General features: G+C 34.4%; 4 protein-coding genes across 5 annotated transcripts; 3 read left to right on the top strand and 1 right to left on the bottom strand.

Moving 5' to 3' along the window:
* Nucleotides 1-224: 224 nt before the first annotated feature.
* LOC109814364 (scarecrow-like transcription factor PAT1) lies at nucleotides 225-3,867 on the top strand. Of its 2 annotated transcripts, XM_029274563.2 has the most exons (3): nucleotides 225-393; nucleotides 504-532; nucleotides 1,920-3,867. In XM_029274563.2, exon 3 carries the CDS (start codon nucleotides 2,082-2,084, stop codon nucleotides 3,714-3,716), a length of 1,635 nt encoding a protein of 544 aa, XP_029130396.1. In that variant the 5' UTR covers nucleotides 225-393; nucleotides 504-532; nucleotides 1,920-2,081; the 3' UTR covers nucleotides 3,717-3,867. The 2 variants fall into 2 exon arrangements, with proteins under 2 accessions (XP_029130396.1, XP_020234361.1); XM_020378772.3 differs by lacking the exon at nucleotides 504-532.
* A 1,245-nt stretch (nucleotides 3,868-5,112) lies between these two features.
* LOC109814363 (WRKY transcription factor 1) lies at nucleotides 5,113-8,917 on the bottom strand. The gene is made up of 5 exons (XM_020378771.3): nucleotides 8,732-8,917; nucleotides 7,193-7,876; nucleotides 6,943-7,108; nucleotides 6,653-6,811; nucleotides 5,113-6,024 (listed from the first exon to the last, which is right to left on the bottom strand). Exons 2-5 carry the CDS (start codon nucleotides 7,761-7,763, stop codon nucleotides 5,421-5,423), a joined length of 1,500 nt encoding a protein of 499 aa, XP_020234360.1. The 5' UTR covers nucleotides 7,764-7,876; nucleotides 8,732-8,917; the 3' UTR covers nucleotides 5,113-5,420.
* A 2,759-nt stretch (nucleotides 8,918-11,676) lies between these two features.
* Nucleotides 11,677-13,701, top strand: LOC109814365 (DGCR14-like protein). The gene has a single exon (XM_020378775.3). The coding sequence runs from the start codon at nucleotides 11,834-11,836 to the stop codon at nucleotides 13,322-13,324; it is 1,491 nt and encodes a 496-aa protein (XP_020234364.1). The 5' UTR covers nucleotides 11,677-11,833; the 3' UTR covers nucleotides 13,325-13,701.
* Nucleotides 13,702-13,851: 150 nt separating this feature from the next.
* On the top strand, nucleotides 13,852-17,089 carry LOC109814354 (putative serine/threonine-protein kinase WNK11). Its single transcript, XM_020378762.3, has 3 exons — nucleotides 13,852-15,285; nucleotides 15,448-15,984; nucleotides 16,652-17,089. The coding sequence occupies exons 2-3, from the start codon at nucleotides 15,481-15,483 to the stop codon at nucleotides 17,039-17,041; spliced, it is 894 nt and encodes a 297-aa protein (XP_020234351.1). The 5' UTR covers nucleotides 13,852-15,285; nucleotides 15,448-15,480; the 3' UTR covers nucleotides 17,042-17,089.
* The last annotated feature ends 1,170 nt before the right edge of the window (nucleotides 17,090-18,259 follow it).

Genomic DNA, 18,259 nt, shown 5'->3' with positions numbered 1-18,259 from the left:
AAAAATGAATCGATAAGTAAGAAAATGGACTAAAAAGGAAATTGAAGTGAAGCGCCTCATGCTAACTCACCTCAGAGCATGCCACGTGTGATTGTGAGACATTTTTAAGGGTGGCAATTGATGGCTGTATTTGACCAAACATGCTGCTAACAGGGGTTATTCCTGTCATTTCAGTTAAAAAGAGTTGCAACCGAGCATCATAATAACATTAACACCTACCAATGGTTTCTGTGTAGTTTCTATAATAATGGAAGGGCAATTTCCCCTTCATTATTTTATGTGCCACTGTCATCGTTTTTTCTCCACTGAAATAGTCTTGTCTTCTACACTCACTCGTGCTCTGAGATTCTAATCCACTGTGGTTTTCCAACTTCAAAATTTCCTCTAAACTTGGTAAGCAACTGGTTTATTTTTAAAAAAATACTCAAATTAAAGTCATTTCATGGCCTTGTATTTTTCTTGAAAATTTGCTTCGGTTTTGTTGTTCTTTAATGATTTACAAGGTTCAATTCAAGAAGGTTGGTGAAGTAAGGTATATTATGCTCATACTTCTTGCATGTGGTGAACCTTTGAGTTCTAGTGTTTTAGCATTTCTGCTTTTGATGTGAATGGTTTTTGCAGAAATGTCTTATCTCCCTTTTTCTAATCTTTAATTGATTCTTAACCAATTCATGCAATGAGATGTGATCTTTGATTTGATGTGCATTTTGTTGTTAACCGATTTGCTTATTGCACAAATTTTGTAAAGATTTATTTGTTAGTACTGTATAGAGGATGATTTGATTAAACTTGTTTTAGATAGTAAGAATATCTATGTAACTTCATCAAACTCTGAAAAAAAAAAATACTTCCCCATTTGCTGTTACAGCTTTTGTGCTTTGTGCATCTTTTTTGACTGACATTCATGCTTTCTTCTTTTCAGCTCAGTCAAGTTCAAAACTTAAATGAGTTAATCAAGCAGAATTAGAAATTTTCTTAACGATGTTTAAGTGTTTTATAATCATTATATTTTTTATTAGATTTGGCTGAAGATTTTTCAGTAAATTCTGCAGTTGTTTAGAATGTTTAATTTCTTTCAAATGACAACTAATTCAATACAATATGTAGGGTCATGTACATTTTTGCATGTCCTATCTTTTGAATTTTTTTAACGGAAATTAGACGCTCATGTTTGGATCATTCCCTTTCTCTTGCTGAATATCTATTCTCTTCCTCTTTGTATAATTCTGGAAATCTTTTAGTACTTGTCTTTCTTTTTTAGTACAGAAAAAATTAGTAATCTTTAGAATTGTTCATTTATGAAAGAGTCGTGAAAATCCTCATTAATTAATTTTGGTTAGTGCTCTGACCTGAGGTGTTTGACTTGGTCTGAGAGTCAAGTTGTTGATAACACGGTAGAAGAAGGAGAAAAAGTAGACTAATGTTAACAGTGATCTGACTCTAAAGAGTGCTTAATTTCTTTGAGACATGAAAAAGTTGTCCTGTATTCTGGTTCCTATCAACTGAATATTTCAGCCGTTGCTTTCTATCTCCTCTATTCATTGTATGCAAATTGAAAGTCCATGCTATTCTATTCGACGGATGTTTGAATAAATTTTTTTAAGATGCTATTCTATTCTATGCATGTATGAATAATTGTTTTTTTTAAAAGCACCTACAGGAGAAGAAAATAAATGAAATTATCTTCTTTATGAACTAAAATAATTTATATATAACTTAAAAAAAGAGTTTTTGGAGAAATCAGAGATTTTTTAAGTTAGTTTATACAAATTAATTTTAGTTTATGAAAAAATTAATTTCATTTTTTTTTTCCATTTTCTTCTTCGTATTTTTTAAGAAGTTTATTTAAACATACCTTCGGTATACAGGAGTTGAAAATTGATGGTATGATAACACAATACTTCCATTTTTCCATGCAGACACAAGATTATGTCAAATCTGTGGCTTATCTCCTGTCAGAAGAGAGAACCTGAACAATTCAGGACTATGTCAGTTTTGTTGCCATGACTATCAATTAACAGCTGTCTCTAGGCCACTATTGTCCATTGTTCTGCTTCTGGAAGAGATCATTTGCTACTACAATGCAGGCATCAGAGCAACATAGAAGTTCAAGTATGTACTATCAACCATTACAACAACAAATTGAGACCTACTGCTTGCCGCAGTATCGGACTCTAAATCAACAGCTTTACTACCATGATGGAGGTCATGGAACCCACTTTTCCACCCCAAGTTCTTCTGAACTTTACTGCACATTGGAATCATCTTCTGTGTGTGGCAGTTTCACTCTTTACAACTCTCCTTCAACTGTTAGTTTTTCACCTAATGGTAGTCCCATATCACAGCAAGATTCTCATTCATATCCAGCTGACCAGTATCATTCCCCTGAGAATACCTATGGCTCTCCTATGAGCGGATCCTGCATAACCGATGATTTAAGCAGCTTCAAGCACAAGCTGAGAGAGTTGGAAAGTGTAATGCTTGGCCCTGACTCTGATAATCTTGATAGTTATGACAGTGCCATCAGCAATGGAGTCAACTTTGCTTCACTTGAGACAGATAGTTGGAGACAAACAATGGTGGCAATTTCTAGCAAAAACCTAAGGCACATCCTTATTTCATGTGCCAATGCCGTTGCTGACAATGATTTGCTAATGGCACAATGGCTGATGGATGAATTAAGGCAGATGGTGTCAGTTTCCGGTGATCCAATTCAACGGTTGGGAGCATACATGTTGGAAGGACTTGTGGCACGATTGGCTGCCTCAGGGAGTTCAATATACAAATCTTTAAGATGCAAAGAACCAGAGAGTGCTGAGCTTCTCTCCTACATGCACATATTGTATGAGGTTTGCCCCTACTTCAAATTTGGGTACATGTCTGCAAATGGAGCCATTGCAGAAGCTATGAAAGATGAAGACAGAGTTCACATAATTGATTTCCAAATTGCTCAAGGAAGTCAGTGGATCACTTTAATTCAGGCTTTTGCAGCTAGACCTGGCGGGCCACCACACATCAGGATTACAGGTATTGACGATTCAACATCAGCTTATGCCCGTGGTGGTGGACTACACATAGTGGGGAGGAGGTTATCAAAGCTTGCTGAACATTTTAAGGTGCCATTTGAATTTCATGCTGCAGCTATCTCTGGTTGTGATGTTAAACTACATAACCTTGGAGTTCGACCAGGAGAAGCTCTGGCTGTAAATTTTGCATTCATGCTACATCACATGCCAGATGAAAGTGTGAGTACTCAGAATCACAGGGATAGGCTGTTGAGATTAGTTAGGAGCCTATCGCCAAAGGTGGTGACGCTTGTTGAACAAGAATCTAATACAAACACATCTGCCTTCTTTCCACGTTTCCTTGAAACTCTGGAATATTACACAGCAATGTTTGAGTCAATAGATGTGACTCTTCCCAGAGATCATAAAGAGAGAATCAATGTTGAGCAGCATTGTTTGGCAAGAGACTTGGTTAACATCATAGCATGTGAAGGGGCTGAGAGAGTGGAACGCCATGAACTGCTTGGTAAGTGGAGGTCAAGATTTACAATGGCAGGTTTCACTCCATACCCTTTAAGTTCATTGGTGAATGGTACAATCAAGAAATTGCTTGAGAACTACAGTGATAGATATAGACTTGTAGAGAGAGATGGAGCTCTTTATCTGGGTTGGATGAATAGAAATTTGGTGGCTTCTTGCGCTTGGAAATGAGAACTAAGCAATATGTGACTCTTGAAAGTTTTAGGGAGGACAAAGCAGAATCTGTTTCTCTTCTTTTTCTGTTCCATTACTTTGTAGAAGTTAATGAAAAAGACCTCAACATTAAATCCAATCTAATTGTCCATTATCGTTGTTTGAATAATTTCAATCCAAATTGTAGCTATAAAATTTTCTTTAAAAGCAACATTAAACTTGCATTTTATAATTTTTTTGGGTCCCTGAATTTTGAGCACTCCAATACTCAAACATCATGATTTTGGCCTGATGATTGGGAAAAGTGATTTGCTAGAGGATCAGGAGTGACTTTTCGTAGCTTTGTTATCCTTGTTATCAAACATTACTGTACATTAACATTAAAAGATAATAGATATTTTACCATAAGTGTGAAATTTAAATTAATAAAATAGTCCACGAAGTTTCATTAATTAAGAGAAGTAGTAATTTACTGATAGAAAATAACATAACTGTATCAGATTGTTTAAAATTTGATGAAATTTATCTTTATTGTGTGGGGGAGAGGAGAGACAATGAGAACTTGAATTAACTTTGCACAATTACTCCTTTCATTCATAGGTCCTAGGTCTGCGTACTCGAGGGGAGGGTTTGTGTCGAAGTGATCATTGCTCTGGTGGACGGGAAATTCTTGTGCCATTATACAGAAAGAATTTTCTTTTTACAGGAACATATTATATCATTGAAATGAGGATGTGACTTGCATCATTAGTGGACCTAAACATTCGCATGTGTCTTTTTGTGAAGGAAGAAAGAATTTCTTGCAAGCTGACTTGCTCGAACATGACTTGTAAAGGTGGACTTGACAAAATAAAACCAATGCCAAATAGGAGAATTGCATAAATTAGAAAGGGGATTCTAAGCTATCCTTAAGGTTTTAGTATCCAACTAGTTATATAAAATAGAAATAATTTTACAGGAATGTCTTCTCTGGCTTTTAAGTCTTTCTCTTTTTTAATTCAGTAGAAGTGGCAAAACTCCAAAAAAAAAATGTTATAAAGAAATCTCTCACAATAGACCCCCAGATTATCTCCCAAAAGCATAGACTGCACCAAGAATGAGAAATAAACATAATGAACCCATAAAATTCTTTGTTATCCTCCAACTAGACATCAATTGGTTTTCCCATGTACTTGGACTAAGTATAAGAGGAGTGGCTGTTTATGTGAACCGCCTCCAGGTTTCAATCCACAGAATAGTTTTCTTTTTTTCCCCCTTAGATGAATAATAAAATAACAATCCAATATCCTGTTCTATTCAGTCGGGCATCGAACATAACATAAGAGAATGAACCTAAATCACTACATCAACTACAATTCTGCAATGCATTTTCTAAATTTACATTAAGGAAGATTAAAGCATTGGGAGGCACAAATCAAGAATTACATGAGAATAACTGAGTATGTTCAACAATATATTAGAATGTTAGATACATGTGTATGAAATGTAAATCTTATTTAACTCTAATAATAATGGTATACAAGTTATAATATTCAATGTAGTATTAATTGTGATTTGCATATTTATTCAAGTTGCCCAAAGAAGAAAGAGGTAGAAGAGTAAAGTGAAGGTTAGAGTATAAATAGGAATCATAATCCCACAATATATCTGTAAAGCCTATGTCATTGCCAAATATTTATACTCTTCTGTAACAAGCTGCAGCTTCGAAAAATATTGCAAATTTTAGCTTTGGACGGGTTCCGCATCAGCTGCTGATTGCTTATTAAATTCATTTTCTGTACTAGGAGTATCACAAACAGCAACCACATTAAGGCAATCCTTACTTCCTTCTGATATAGTTTTTACCTCATCTTCCAGCTGTTCATTTGATCTACACGGAACTCCAGAACTTGAATGGCATACGATGTCATTGCTGACAGAATTGTTTTTAGCACCTGAGTTATCTTTTTGTTGCTGTTGCTTGCTAAATTTAATTTCAGGACCCTCGTTAGAAAGGCTGATCACACGAAACTCAAGCTTATCACCGTCCTTTGACTTAGTATTTGACTTGTCATTTAGTTGCTCGGTTAATCTACTCACTGAGTCCAGGTCGCTGCATTCCCCTGTATCAACAAAAACAGTATTACCTCCAGATTTGGTCCCTGCCTCGCCATTAGTGGTTGTTGTGTGAGTATTTGTAGCTGCATTGTGAGTGACAGTCCTTGCAGGGGGGATTTCGTGATCATGTTGTCCCTCATAGGTAGTTATTACAATTTTTGAATCATGAGAGGCCCTCTCCACATGCTTTTTGACAGGGCAGCCAGGATTTGAGCACCGATAATAACTTCTGGAAGAGTAGCGAGAGAATTCAGTCACATTAAATTAAAACATTTGTGAATGCTGTATTCGAGTGAGCTCAGAGCAGAGAGAGAGAGCAAATAAACATCTAAAAATAGTTTTCTTTTATAACTGTCATTAGCAGATCCCCAACATACCGGTTCAGAACAAAAGCATCATTGATTATAACTGTCATTGTTTTCTTTGTATGCTAAAGAAACACGAGACTTCTAATAAAATTATTCTTGTATGTTCAAAATTCAAGAGTTTGTCTAGCATTTCAAAACCTGGTTAGGACTGCTAAATCATGGTTAAAGCCATAAAAATTGTGACATCTAAGTGTGCAGACTTAAGTATTAACCACAAATTATAATCCTACAAAATGTGCATGTGGAACACACTTTGAAAATGATACAGAACAAACTACTTTAACCACTTCCTGTTGCTTTCAAGAAGGCAAAGAATAACTCAGCAGAACTTTAGACTGAATGCTAATGAAATTATTTTGTAGTGACAAGGTTAAAGACTAGCTCATCTGAATCAGAATGAGATATTATGGATTAATATTAACAAATTCTAGCACACACAATACTGGCAGAAAATCCGACTGCATTTTGAAATGAAAAGCTAACATGTACCTTGGGTTTGTATTCCCTTTAACTAGTTTCTGCCCATATTTGCGCCAGCGATACCCATCATTTACCAGATCAACCTCACTTGAAGTCTGAACAACAACACGAGATTCACAAGTTGACATGTCAACTCCAGTGGCATCAGCATTACTATTGTTTTTCTTCCTGCTTGGTATCAATATGGCAGTAAAGTCAAGGTTAGCTATCACACACACACACAAATATATATATATATATATATATATATATATATATATCAACACAATTAATTTTTAAAAAAGAGTTATATAACATACAGCCGCTTTGACTCCGGATCCTCATTGCCATGAGCCTGATTCTTTGCCTTAGTCAATTGTAAATGCGCTGCTTTCAACTCAATAACTGGCGAAACTTTTGTAGTCGGAATGGACTGTAAAGGCTTGATCTGTTGCGGCATACATCCTTGCTCAATCGATGTTTTGTCTTCATGTATGATGTCATAAAATACATTAGGATCTTTTCTATGGAAGCAGAGAAACTCAAGTACAAACAAAGTTTACTTCTCACCTTCCACATCGGCTAATGAGGGTTTGGGCGGTGTTTGTTCAACAATAGGCAGAACACACTCAACTGATACTGTGGAGTTCAATTGAGGTCTAGGATGATTATGCTGACCAATACAAATGGAATCTGTGATATGCCCATTATTTGACTGCTGCAATTGCTTTTTTGCCTGGCAATTTGGATGTGTACACTTGTAATAACTCCTTATAAATTCATTCCCCTTTACATGTTTCTGGCCATATTTTCGCCAGTTATAGCCATCTTTTGATACCTTTTCACGTATTATAGAGGGACTTTCCTGATTTGATTGCAATGGAGGCAATTCATGTGAAAGAGTATCAGGGCTCTGCAAATGTTTCTCAAGTGGTAAAGAACATGTGCTTCCTTCTTGATCAGAATCCTTCCCTTCATTTTTAGCTACAATAGAAGGAATGCTTGTTGCTCCCTCTGGTTTGGACAGTTCATTTTTAGTATCATGACCTTGTGATAGTGTAATATCACTATCAGGACTCACTCTCTGCTGCAATCTATCAGAAGGGATATTTTGATCAGCACTTTTGTCTGAAGAAACCATGTGAACCTCTATCTTATATCTCAGGAGGAAACAGGTCTAGCTTCATTAACTGCTTCCATGAGTGTCTTGAATGATGGCTTGAACAAACAATGTGCACTTGTATCTGTTCAAACCTGACACATAATTAAAAACCAATTAGCAAAAACACACATTTTTAGATGCCCTGTTACCAGAAATATCATTAATAGCTACAGCTGTACAGCATGAATAGTGGGTCGACAAAATTTTCTATTCATCCGGGTTCCTTTATTGAACTTTTATCAGTTTTCTTACCATCTACACTGTTCTAAGCAACAAAATGCGGAAAGCTTTTATTGAAAAAAAAAAAAAAGGTATTTATTACACTTTTACCTTTCCTATGTAATGAATGTGTTCTTTCCTAATAAAAAGTTAAAAACTTTCTACCTATAGATGCTCTAGCGCTGATGTTAACAAAAACCTCACTTTTATGAGTAGCAGCAGCAACATAAAACTCACGATATACAAGTGAAAACATTCACCCATGATGGACCAAATAGTATGTCTACATATTCCCAATCGGAGTCTTAACGCCGTATATATAAGCAGACAAATGCATAATTAAAGCCATACTAATTTTCAGATTGAAGGGGGCTCAAATCTCAAACAAAAATTCAATTTCCGGGTCCTACTTTGAGATCACTTTTACCATATTTTACTTGATTATCAGTTGAACAATCCAATTACAAAGATAACATTTTTATGTCTGAAATTAACCCCACCAAATCCAGTGGAAAGAGGAAGGGGCAGGGATTTCATTTCTTAGGTCTCAAAAAATACCCCAAAATCCACACAGGTCACACCTCGGTATAACAGAAAATATCGGGCACCAAATTAAGTGAATATTAAGATTTTTAACAACGTGGGAGAATAAAAAAAGGGAACAATAGAAGTGAGTGAAATTGAATGGAACATGAAGAGAAAGATTGCATGTCGGAAGCATTACTTACCCGGAATTGAGGCCTCAAAATTGAGTAAACAAGTGAAGGAAGAAAGTGTTTGTTGCAGAAGATGTTATGACTATTATGTTGTTGTTGTTGTTGTGGGTTTGTGAGTCCAATAAAACATCCTTATTTATTTGACCCAAAAATCAAGGCAAAGGGAACAAAAGTCCACTCTCTCTCTCTCTTTCTCTCGTAAGTTAAAATGACACGCTGACACAACACACACAGAATATGCCTTTCTGTGCTTTCATTTCATTTGTCAAGTCTTAATTTCACGGTTCTTGTTTTTTCTTTCCTATTTGGACCAAAATTCTCTCTTATGGGCTACATTCACAATTGGGCTCAATATTAAAAAAAACTTCTTCTTTTTTTTAATTTACTTTTTATTTACATTCTTATGTCTAGGATTTTATAACTTTTTTATTCGACTGGGTGTGAACAAGGGTCAATTGAATTGAATTTGAATAAATTCGTTATCTCATCGATCAAAATTTGATGGATTAGGTGTGAGTCAGATTTGTTGAATAATAAGTTGGAATAATTAACATAATTAAATTTTTTATTTTTAAAAAATTAAATAATGATACAAATTAAATTTGAAAATAATTCTTTTCTATTCATAAAAAAATTTTAAAATAAATTTATTGATTTGACACATTATTAAGAACTCAAACAGTCAATATTAATATAAAATAAATTTTAAAATAAATATATTGTATCATTACAATACTATCTACTCAAAAACACAAAATATGTTATTAAAAAAAAGTAACAGAGTATTAAAGTAAATGACTATATAAAAATTAACTTATTATTATTATTATTAATTGTATGTTTTTTTTAATGAGTTGAATCACATGTTAAAAAATCACAAAACGCATTATTTGACTCATAGGCCCTTAAATTTGGAGTTTTATATTCCATCAATAGTTCATATTTTATGATTTGTATTATAAAGTATTTGAGTTTTTATTCTTGAAAATAGTAATGTTGTAGAATAGTTTTACATTCTGTGACAAACTAGTATAATAAGTTTATTAACTTTTGAAAATAATTAATTAAAAAATTATATAAAAAGTGATTTTTAATTGGTTGACATTATAAGTAGATAGTTATTAAATTAGATAATTTTATTAAATGTTCTAGTATAATCTTCTTAAAAATAGTAAGATTATAGATTAGTTTTACACTTTCTTCCTATCATATATTAGCATAAGTTTATCGAAAAAATTTTAAAAAGAAAAGGGTTTATTAATTATTAAAGTAAATAATTAAAAATTTGTTAAAAGAGACTTAGATATTAAACATAATTTTTTTTATTATAAAAAATTTAGATTAAGGTAGGACACAACCTCATGACCTCAAAATTCTAAACCCTAAACCTCACGTAAGGTCAAACTCAATCACTAATCTCTATCATCGAAGATTTGCAAGTTATTTATGAAAGTAATTTTTAATGTTTTTTAAAATAAATTTTAAAAGAATGCATTTTATATGCTAACGTTTTATTTTTAAATCAAATTTTCCAGTTAAATTGATTTTTAAATATTTATAATATTTCATTTATATATATATATAAGCAATTTGGTAATATACTGATACTTAATAATTTTAAACAAAAATAAGCAAATACTTTGAAATAGAAGATGAGTACTAAATATTACTATGTGATTTTAATTTTAGTCTTCATCGGAACTTATATATATATATATATATATATATATATATATATATATATATATATATATATATATATATATATATATATATATATATATATATATATATATATATAATTTTTATAAAAATAAAAACAAGATTTCAAGATATTTCGAGAGGGAAAAAATTACATCAATGTTTGGTATGCACACAAATAATTAAGTGAAAGACGTTTGAGGTTGTACAATAAATATTTTTCTAAAAAGCCAAACAAAATTTTTATCAACACATACTCAATAAAATATAAGATGTATCCATATATAATATCATAAATACAAATATTAAATAATAGATTATACAATATATTTAGCGACAAGTTATTAAAAGATCTAAAGATTAAAGAAAAATCTAACTCAGTTTTTCTTTTTTAAAAAAACTCCAACTTATATAGCCCTAATAATAGCAAATAAAAAAAATTATATGATTTTTTTTATATTTAAGAGATACAACTTGTATCCATCATGTGAATTTTTATTAGGAGTAAAGTGATATTTTTAATTGAGATTTTATGTCCAAGACAAAACTACAACCTTAATATTTAGTTAAGTAACATAAATATCATATCCTCATTACCAATAATTTTAATAAAATTATATAATATTAGATAAAAAGTAATAAAGTTTTGCAGCAGGGATAGTCATAAGTCCAATAAATTATAAATTTTAATAAAAGCTTAAATATTAGTTTTATAAAAAACAATGGAATTTAAATGATTTTACTCTATCAAATTTAGGATAATTTTTTTTATTTATCAAATTTTAAATTGTTATTTTTATGCTTTAATTTTATTAAAATTTTATCTTAACCTCTTAAATCACTATTACTAATAATATATATGAAAATGACATATTGAAATAATTATATTATATTGATTAGATTTAATATTATATTTTTGCTAACGATACAGATTTTATGTGATAATATTTAATAATTTTTCTATCAAATTTGAATACAAGGACTAAAATAAAATTTTAAAATTGTAGAAATAAAAAAAATAGTTTTAAATTTAAAAAATTAAAAATAATTTTTTCCTCAAATTCAATGATTAAAACCATATTTAAGACAAGAAACTGTGTATTAAAAATAAATAATTTAAAACTACTTAATTTTTTTTATCATTAAACAATTTAAAATTATTTTATATAAAACGAATTTCTATTAAGAATATATATAAAAAAAAAGAAGATAATTATTGATTTTGTTAATTTATAAAACGAAAAAACACGGTTTGGGAAAGCTGTTAACACGTTCCAATCTCGCTTAGTTTCCGTGTTGAAACCTGAAACTCTTCCCCAAATCAAACCCTAACCCTAACTCGCAGATTCGAGTTCCAAACCTGCTCTAACCAATTCAACCAATCAATCAATCGTTCTCGGCACCCCGAGAAAAATGCTCCAATCTCCAGGCCACTCGCCGCTCCACATCTCGTTGCCGTCGCCGTCCGTTTCAGAGGTTCCGGCGCAAAACCCAAACGATCCACCACCACCATCATCGTCATCGTTATCGTGTGCGAAGAAGCCTACGGTACTCGACGAAGACACGTACGTAGAAGCCTTGGAGAAGATAATCGAGCGCGATTACTTCCCCGACATCTCGAAGCTCCGCGACCGCCTCGACTGGCTCGAAGCCATCAAAACCGGCGACCCCGTCGTCATCCGCGAGGCTCAATTGAAGATCCTCGAACGCCGCGGCGCCGCAAAGGTAACCAATTCCACCACCCACACACCTGGTTCCACCTTCGTTAGAAATTTTACACCTTTCGATGAGTTTGACCTAAAATCCCCCAAAACGCCGCGTTTTCCCGTTCCCGAGACCAAAGAGGATGGGGATGGCGCGGTGGACACCTCGCTCGGCCTTGATCAGTTTCTGGGGAGGTACACGAGTGAGGACAATCACAGCTTCTCGAAGATTCTGGTGAAAGTGAATAAGAAGAGGAAAGAGAGGTTTGGTTATTTGGATGATGATGTGAAGGGTATTGAGGATGTGAAGAGGGATAGGATTACTGATGGTTATGGAACCTCTTATCAGCCTCCGAGTACCCTTGAAGGCTGGAATTACACTGCTAAGAATTTGTTGATGTATCATCCTGCTGATAGGGGTGAGGTCCCCTTGACTGAGGAAGAAATGGCTGTTAGAATTAAAGCTGCCACGAAGGAGATTGATCGCGGGAACACTAGGTTTCATGGGAAGATGATGGATTCTAGGCCGAAAGATGATGGAACTGTTGAGGTGCTATATACACCCGTTGCCGGCGGTACGCCGGCGCCTATGTCTCTTAGAGAAGGGGATAAGTTAAAAAAATATGATTTGGACGATTTGAGGAAGACTCCGAATCCGTTTTATTTGGAGTCTGGGAAGAAAGCTGAAAATGGTTATAGCTTTGTAAAGACGCCGTCCCCTGCTCCGGGTGTTGACGAATCCCCGTTTATTACTTGGGGAGAAATTGAGGGGACTCCGCTGAGGTTGGACCTGGAGGATACGCCTCTTGACATTGGTGGTAGTGCTGATGGACCTCATTATAAGATTCCTTCTGCACCGGCAAGGGATGCAAAGGCGCACTCTCTTTCTAGGGAGGCTGCACGAAAGCTGAGGGAGAGGTCGAAGATGTTTCGCAAGCCCCCATTGGCCTCACCGGTTAGAGGTGGAAGTGCTAGTCCAAGCATGCGGACATTGTCTCCTGCTGCTCAGAAGTTTGTGAGGAATGCATTTGCTAAGTCCTCGTCTTCTGTTGATGAAACACTTCGGGCAAGTTACCGCGGTTCTACTCCTGCATTGCCGACTCCTAGAAGTGTTAGTAGAAGTGTGTCGAGGTTTGGTAGAGATGAGAGTATGGTTTCCAGGTCTCCATCTGTTAGAGAGGGCTCCAATCCTCCCTGGTGATATGGTATAACATATTTTGAAACCATGATAAAGTGACCGTGCTGTAAGTTCCCCCCTTTTGATAATGTGTTAAATTTGCACGCCAGCAATATAAATTTGGAGAGGAAGAACAAACTGAGAATGATATATACTGAATTTTGTAGCCTCTGCTTAGCTTGTTGATCCTTTTAGTTTTACTTTTACTCACTGATTATCGGTTGTCTATGTGCAAAATCTCTTTGATTAAAGTTCTTCAGACAATCCCCGCTAAGCCAGAGGCATTGTTGTATATTAGATTAGCTATGATATTATTATCTTAATTCTTTTTTGCCTATTAGAAAGGTTTTGTTCTTATTGCAAAGTTTCACTTTTTGCTTAATAAAGTAGGTTCTTTCTGGGTGCATCTGTGCACTCATCAGTCATGTAGCCAAATTCCACATGAAACTGATGAATTGGTGTGAATGGCATTTTGATACTTATTTTGATGTTATAACGTTTTAGAGTAATTATTATCAGATAAAGGGTAGGGTAAGAATTTGTTGAGCCTCAATGTGATGTATAGATATGTTAATCTCTTTCAGTTATTCAATTGCATCAGCTTAATAGCAACTAGTGAAAGGATTAATCTAAAGAAAACAAACGATTAATATCAACTAGTGAAAGGATGCTTCCATAGGAGATGTGATTTGTTTTAGGGCAAGACATGCTAGCTGAGGAGTATTTTACAATGGTCAAGCGACAATCAGAGCCATTAATTGTGAGAGACCTGAGAGATGTTCCATGTTTATCTATATCTTTATGTTGCGAAATTACAGGTGCGTAGTCTTGGAAAAGCATTAAACACACCATGAAAAGATCATAAGACATTCACTGGGTCTGGGGATAGTTATTTACTTGCGGTAACAATGTACCTCCAGAAAAAGAATAAGAGTTCCAACTTCGAACAAATCTAAATATTTCGAATTGATGCATTTGACTACTGGACTAGACATGTCAATAAGTTGATATAGCTGTTAAATACTTTGATACACATTTCATGTCCACTGATCGCTAATAAATCATCTTAGAGAGAGAGAGAGCCGTACCGTAATGTGTGTGGTGAAGAGCGTGCGAGAATCAATATCACTAATGAAATGAAAATGAAGTAATTGTATTTAAACCAATTTTTAAATGTTATTTTTTTTCCCCAGTTGTACTACATTATTTTAGTTTTTGCTGAAGTTTCGATCATTTGTTCTGTACGTTTAGGAGCAATGGTATTTGCGAGCAGATTATTTTAAAGTATCAAGAAAATGGTGGTGATATTGAAAGGCTTGATTGCATTCCATTGGTAAGGTGGATTACTCGTTCCGAAATTAGATCTATTGATAAAACTCAAGTGCTCAACTGAGATACTTGTTTATTTTTAGTTGTTTGTGGGTGCGTGGTCTTGCAAAATTAATAATCAGAGCCTGACAAAGTCACAAGACTACAACATTGCTCTATAGAAAGAACAAGAATTTCAATGGATCTAAACATGTTGAATTGGAGTATTTGACCATTAGAGGTGACATGAATTTCACGTAAACTGACCCCTAAGAAAGCAATTTAGAGGCATAATAACGTAGCACGTGTCATGTAGAGTGCGCGAGAATTGACATTGAAAATAAAATTAAAAATCTTGAATATCACACGAGTATGAAGGGTAGCAGTTATCTGGAAGTATGACGTTTGAAAGGTTGGTACTTGAGCACGGGGTATGCCTGAAAGGCTGAAACTTTAGTTTGGAGAGCAATGTTTCCCCATTCTTCACGTGAACCCAATTCCAGATGCACTGATTCTCATCACATTACCATTTTCCGTCATGGGAACGATCTCTAAAATTACACAAAAGTAAACGAAAAGAAGATTGCATTTGCCACCTCATCTCTCCAACCACATCACCCTTCCCGTATTTAATCTCCACCCTTGGCCGAGGCTTCCACATTCCCAATTTCAGCAAGGTAACCTCTTTCTACTTACATAAACCACTATTTCCCTTTTCATTTCATGCACATTAATAATGGAATTTCTATAATATTCAATTTCATTTTACTAAATTTATATAACAGGGATAGAATTAGTTTAGTTGAATTGATGTGATGTGATGTGTGGTGTTGTGTTAGGAGAAAGAGAGAGAGAGAGATTGAGAAAAGAAAATGCCCGCAGAGAAATCGAACAGTTGCGATACCGAAGTGGAAGCGTTTGCGGAGGTTGATCCAACGGGTAGGTTTGGGCGTTACAGCGATCTGCTAGGGTGTGGTGCAGTGAAGAAGGTTTACAGAGCCTTCGATCAGGAAGAAGGCATTGAGGTGGCGTGGAATCAGGTTCGGCTGAGGAACTTCAGCGAAGACCCCGTTCTCATCAACCGCCTTCACTCTGAGGTTGACTTGCTGAGCACCCTCAGCAACAAGTACATCATTGTGTGCTACAGTGTGTGGAAGGATAATGAGCACCACAACATCAACTTCATCACTGAGGTTTGTACTTCTGGGAACCTCAGGGATTACCGCAAGAAGCATCGCCATGTCTCCATTAAGGCCTTCAAGAAATGGTCCAAACAGGTCCTTGAGGGGTTGGAGTACCTTCACACGCATGACCCCTGCATCATTCACAGGGATCTCAATTGCAGTAACATCTTTGTTAACGGCAACATTGGCCAGGTAATTGCTTTCCTTTCTTCTCCTGCTATTGGTCAACAAAATAAAAAGTTTTTTTCTTCTTCTTAAGCAATGGACATGCTGTTCAGTTTCTCATTTAACAGCTTTTATGAGCCTGTTTTTCTTCTTACCAGCTTACTTTACATTTAGAAAATCAAAAGTAATTTTTGACACCCAATGTGTTATTTGACACCTATGGAGAGAGATAAAAAAATATATAAGTATGATAGATACTATGATATGATAGAAATAGATAGATAGAGAAAAATGAAGAGGGTTGATTAGATGCAAATATCATTTTTGTTTAAGATGCATTTGGGTTTCAATTTTCAAAAAACAGTTAGTGGAAGGTGGTGCAAGGCATACAACATAGTGTAGAATTGAAGATGATGAACAAGATAAAAGCCGAAAAAGATGAGAAATTATCCCCCTATGCTAGATTGACTTATTTTAGAAATAATTTTTAAAAGATTATCTTTTTAATTCTTATAGTTTCATTAATTTCACTTTTTAATTTTTATTGTTAAAAGTATTTTATTTTAATTTTTATTTTAGTTTTTGTTATTTATTATAATTAAGAACTAAAAATAAAATTTTAAAAATTCTAAAGTGTAAAATAAAATGTTTTTAATTATTGAGACTAAAATGTATTCGGCTGGGCTTATTGCAGGTGAAAATTGGTGATCTCGGATTGGCTGCAATAGTGGGACGGAACCATGCAGCACATTCAATTTTAGGGACACCGGAGTACATGGCACCCGAGCTGTATGAGGAAGATTACACTGAGATGGTGGACATTTACTCTTTCGGAATGTGTTTGCTTGAAATGGTTACAATGGAGATACCCTACAGTGAATGTGACAGTGTGGCCAAGATATACAAAAAGGTCACCATGGGAATTAAGCCTGAGGCCTTGAGCAAAGTTTCTGATCCTGAGTTGAAAGCATTCATTGAGAAGTGCATAGCACAGCCAAGGGCAAGACCTTCAGCCACGGATCTCCTTAAGGATCCTTTCTTTTATGAACTCAAAAATGATGAAGAATCAACTCCTATCAGTTGATTCATGCCTTCATTAATCACACGAATTCACTGTTTGACCCTTTAGTCCGACTACTTTTTTTACTTCCAACTATATTCGTATCCCACAACTAATTGTTGGTTAGTGCACTGCATGCATTTCTACTCCAGTTTCACTATATTGGGGATGTACATAACTTCCTCAGTGGACTGAACTATGGATGATACTGTTTGGAGAAAATGCCAGTCCACTTGTAGATTTTTCAGCTGCTTCACCTCATTTATTTCTGCCATACTCTCTTTTACTTGCTTCAACAGTGAAATCGTTAGGTGGGTCTCCTTAAAATTGGTTGCGTCTTGCTAATCTTAACATCTTAAGTGTCACCACAAGCTGAAGCTGTAACTATCAAATTTAGATGCTTATCTAGCACCTACATTCTTCTGTGTGCGCCTAAGTGCATTATACCACTTGAGGTAGGATGTAAAACAAGTAGTTCTACCCCAAATATGCGCACTTCCTCCATGTTTTTTTTGCTTTTAAGATAGCACATATTTAGTTACTACATAAGAAAAAGGAAAAAAAAAATTCCCCCTAATTTTTAATGAGACATGAGACTTATCAAAATTATAATTTCTAATAAATTTTAGTCAATAATAAAGTGTTAAAAAGAAAGTGTCAAAGTGAGTGAATTGTGCTAGTATTTAACAATATTTATTATTTTGAAAATAATAAATATTTTGAGATAAATTAAAATATTCAAAGAAACATATAACATGGTAGGAAATATATATAGAAATATTTCATTTCCTTATATTGTATATAATTAGTCATACTATTCTCAACAAATAGCTGGAAAGCACTGACTGTACATTTATTTGTTGTCTTCATGGCTATAGTTTTCTTTTAATTAGTGGATATGGAAACTGATACGAAAGCAAGCTAAGCTTTACCTGATTTGGTATATTTGGGAAAAAATACAAATTAGTCTCATACGATTCGAGTCCCGTGTGACTTGGTTCCTAAATTTTAAAAAGGTATATATTTCATCATTAAGATTTCTAAAGTGTGCAAAATATTTCATCCATTAATTATTCTGTTAAAATATGGAAAATTCAATCACATGATTAACTCTTGTATCCCCCACCCCAACTCTAATAATTTATTTACATTTGTTCCTGTTCCTGTGTTAGGATACACACTTCACTTATCCTTGTTGTAGCGAGTCTGATCCTGGGTCTCGGTCTTCTCGTTCCTATCCGG

The sequence above is a fragment of the Cajanus cajan genome, chromosome 9, assembly GCF_000230855.2.
Source record: "Cajanus cajan strain Asha chromosome 9, NIPB_CcT2T_4, whole genome shotgun sequence".
In the NCBI taxonomy this organism is placed as follows: Eukaryota; Viridiplantae; Streptophyta; class Magnoliopsida; order Fabales; family Fabaceae; genus Cajanus; species Cajanus cajan.
This window is presented reverse-complemented; position numbering and strand designations above follow the sequence as displayed.

Excerpts from the sequence above, each read along its gene's own strand:
- LOC109814363 (XM_020378771.3), bottom strand. The coding sequence starts at position 7,763 with ATGGTTTCTTCAGACAAAAGTGCTGATCAAAATATCCCTTCTGATAGA. Across the intron at positions 6,812-6,942 it reads GATCCGGAGTCAAAGCGGCT|GAAGAAAAACAATAGTAATG; the intron begins GTATGTTATATA and ends GATACCAAGCAG. Across the intron at positions 6,025-6,652 it reads AAAGGGAATACAAACCCAAG|AAGTTATTATCGGTGCTCAA; the intron begins GTACATGTTAGC and ends CTACTCTTCCAG.
- LOC109814364 (XM_020378772.3), top strand. The coding sequence starts at position 2,082 with ATGCAGGCATCAGAGCAACATAGAAGTTCAAGTATGTACTATCAACCA.
- LOC109814354 (XM_020378762.3), top strand. The coding sequence starts at position 15,481 with ATGCCCGCAGAGAAATCGAACAGTTGCGATACCGAAGTGGAAGCGTTT. Across the intron at positions 15,985-16,651 it reads TTAACGGCAACATTGGCCAG|GTGAAAATTGGTGATCTCGG; the intron begins GTAATTGCTTTC and ends GGCTTATTGCAG.
- LOC109814365 (XM_020378775.3), top strand. The coding sequence starts at position 11,834 with ATGCTCCAATCTCCAGGCCACTCGCCGCTCCACATCTCGTTGCCGTCG.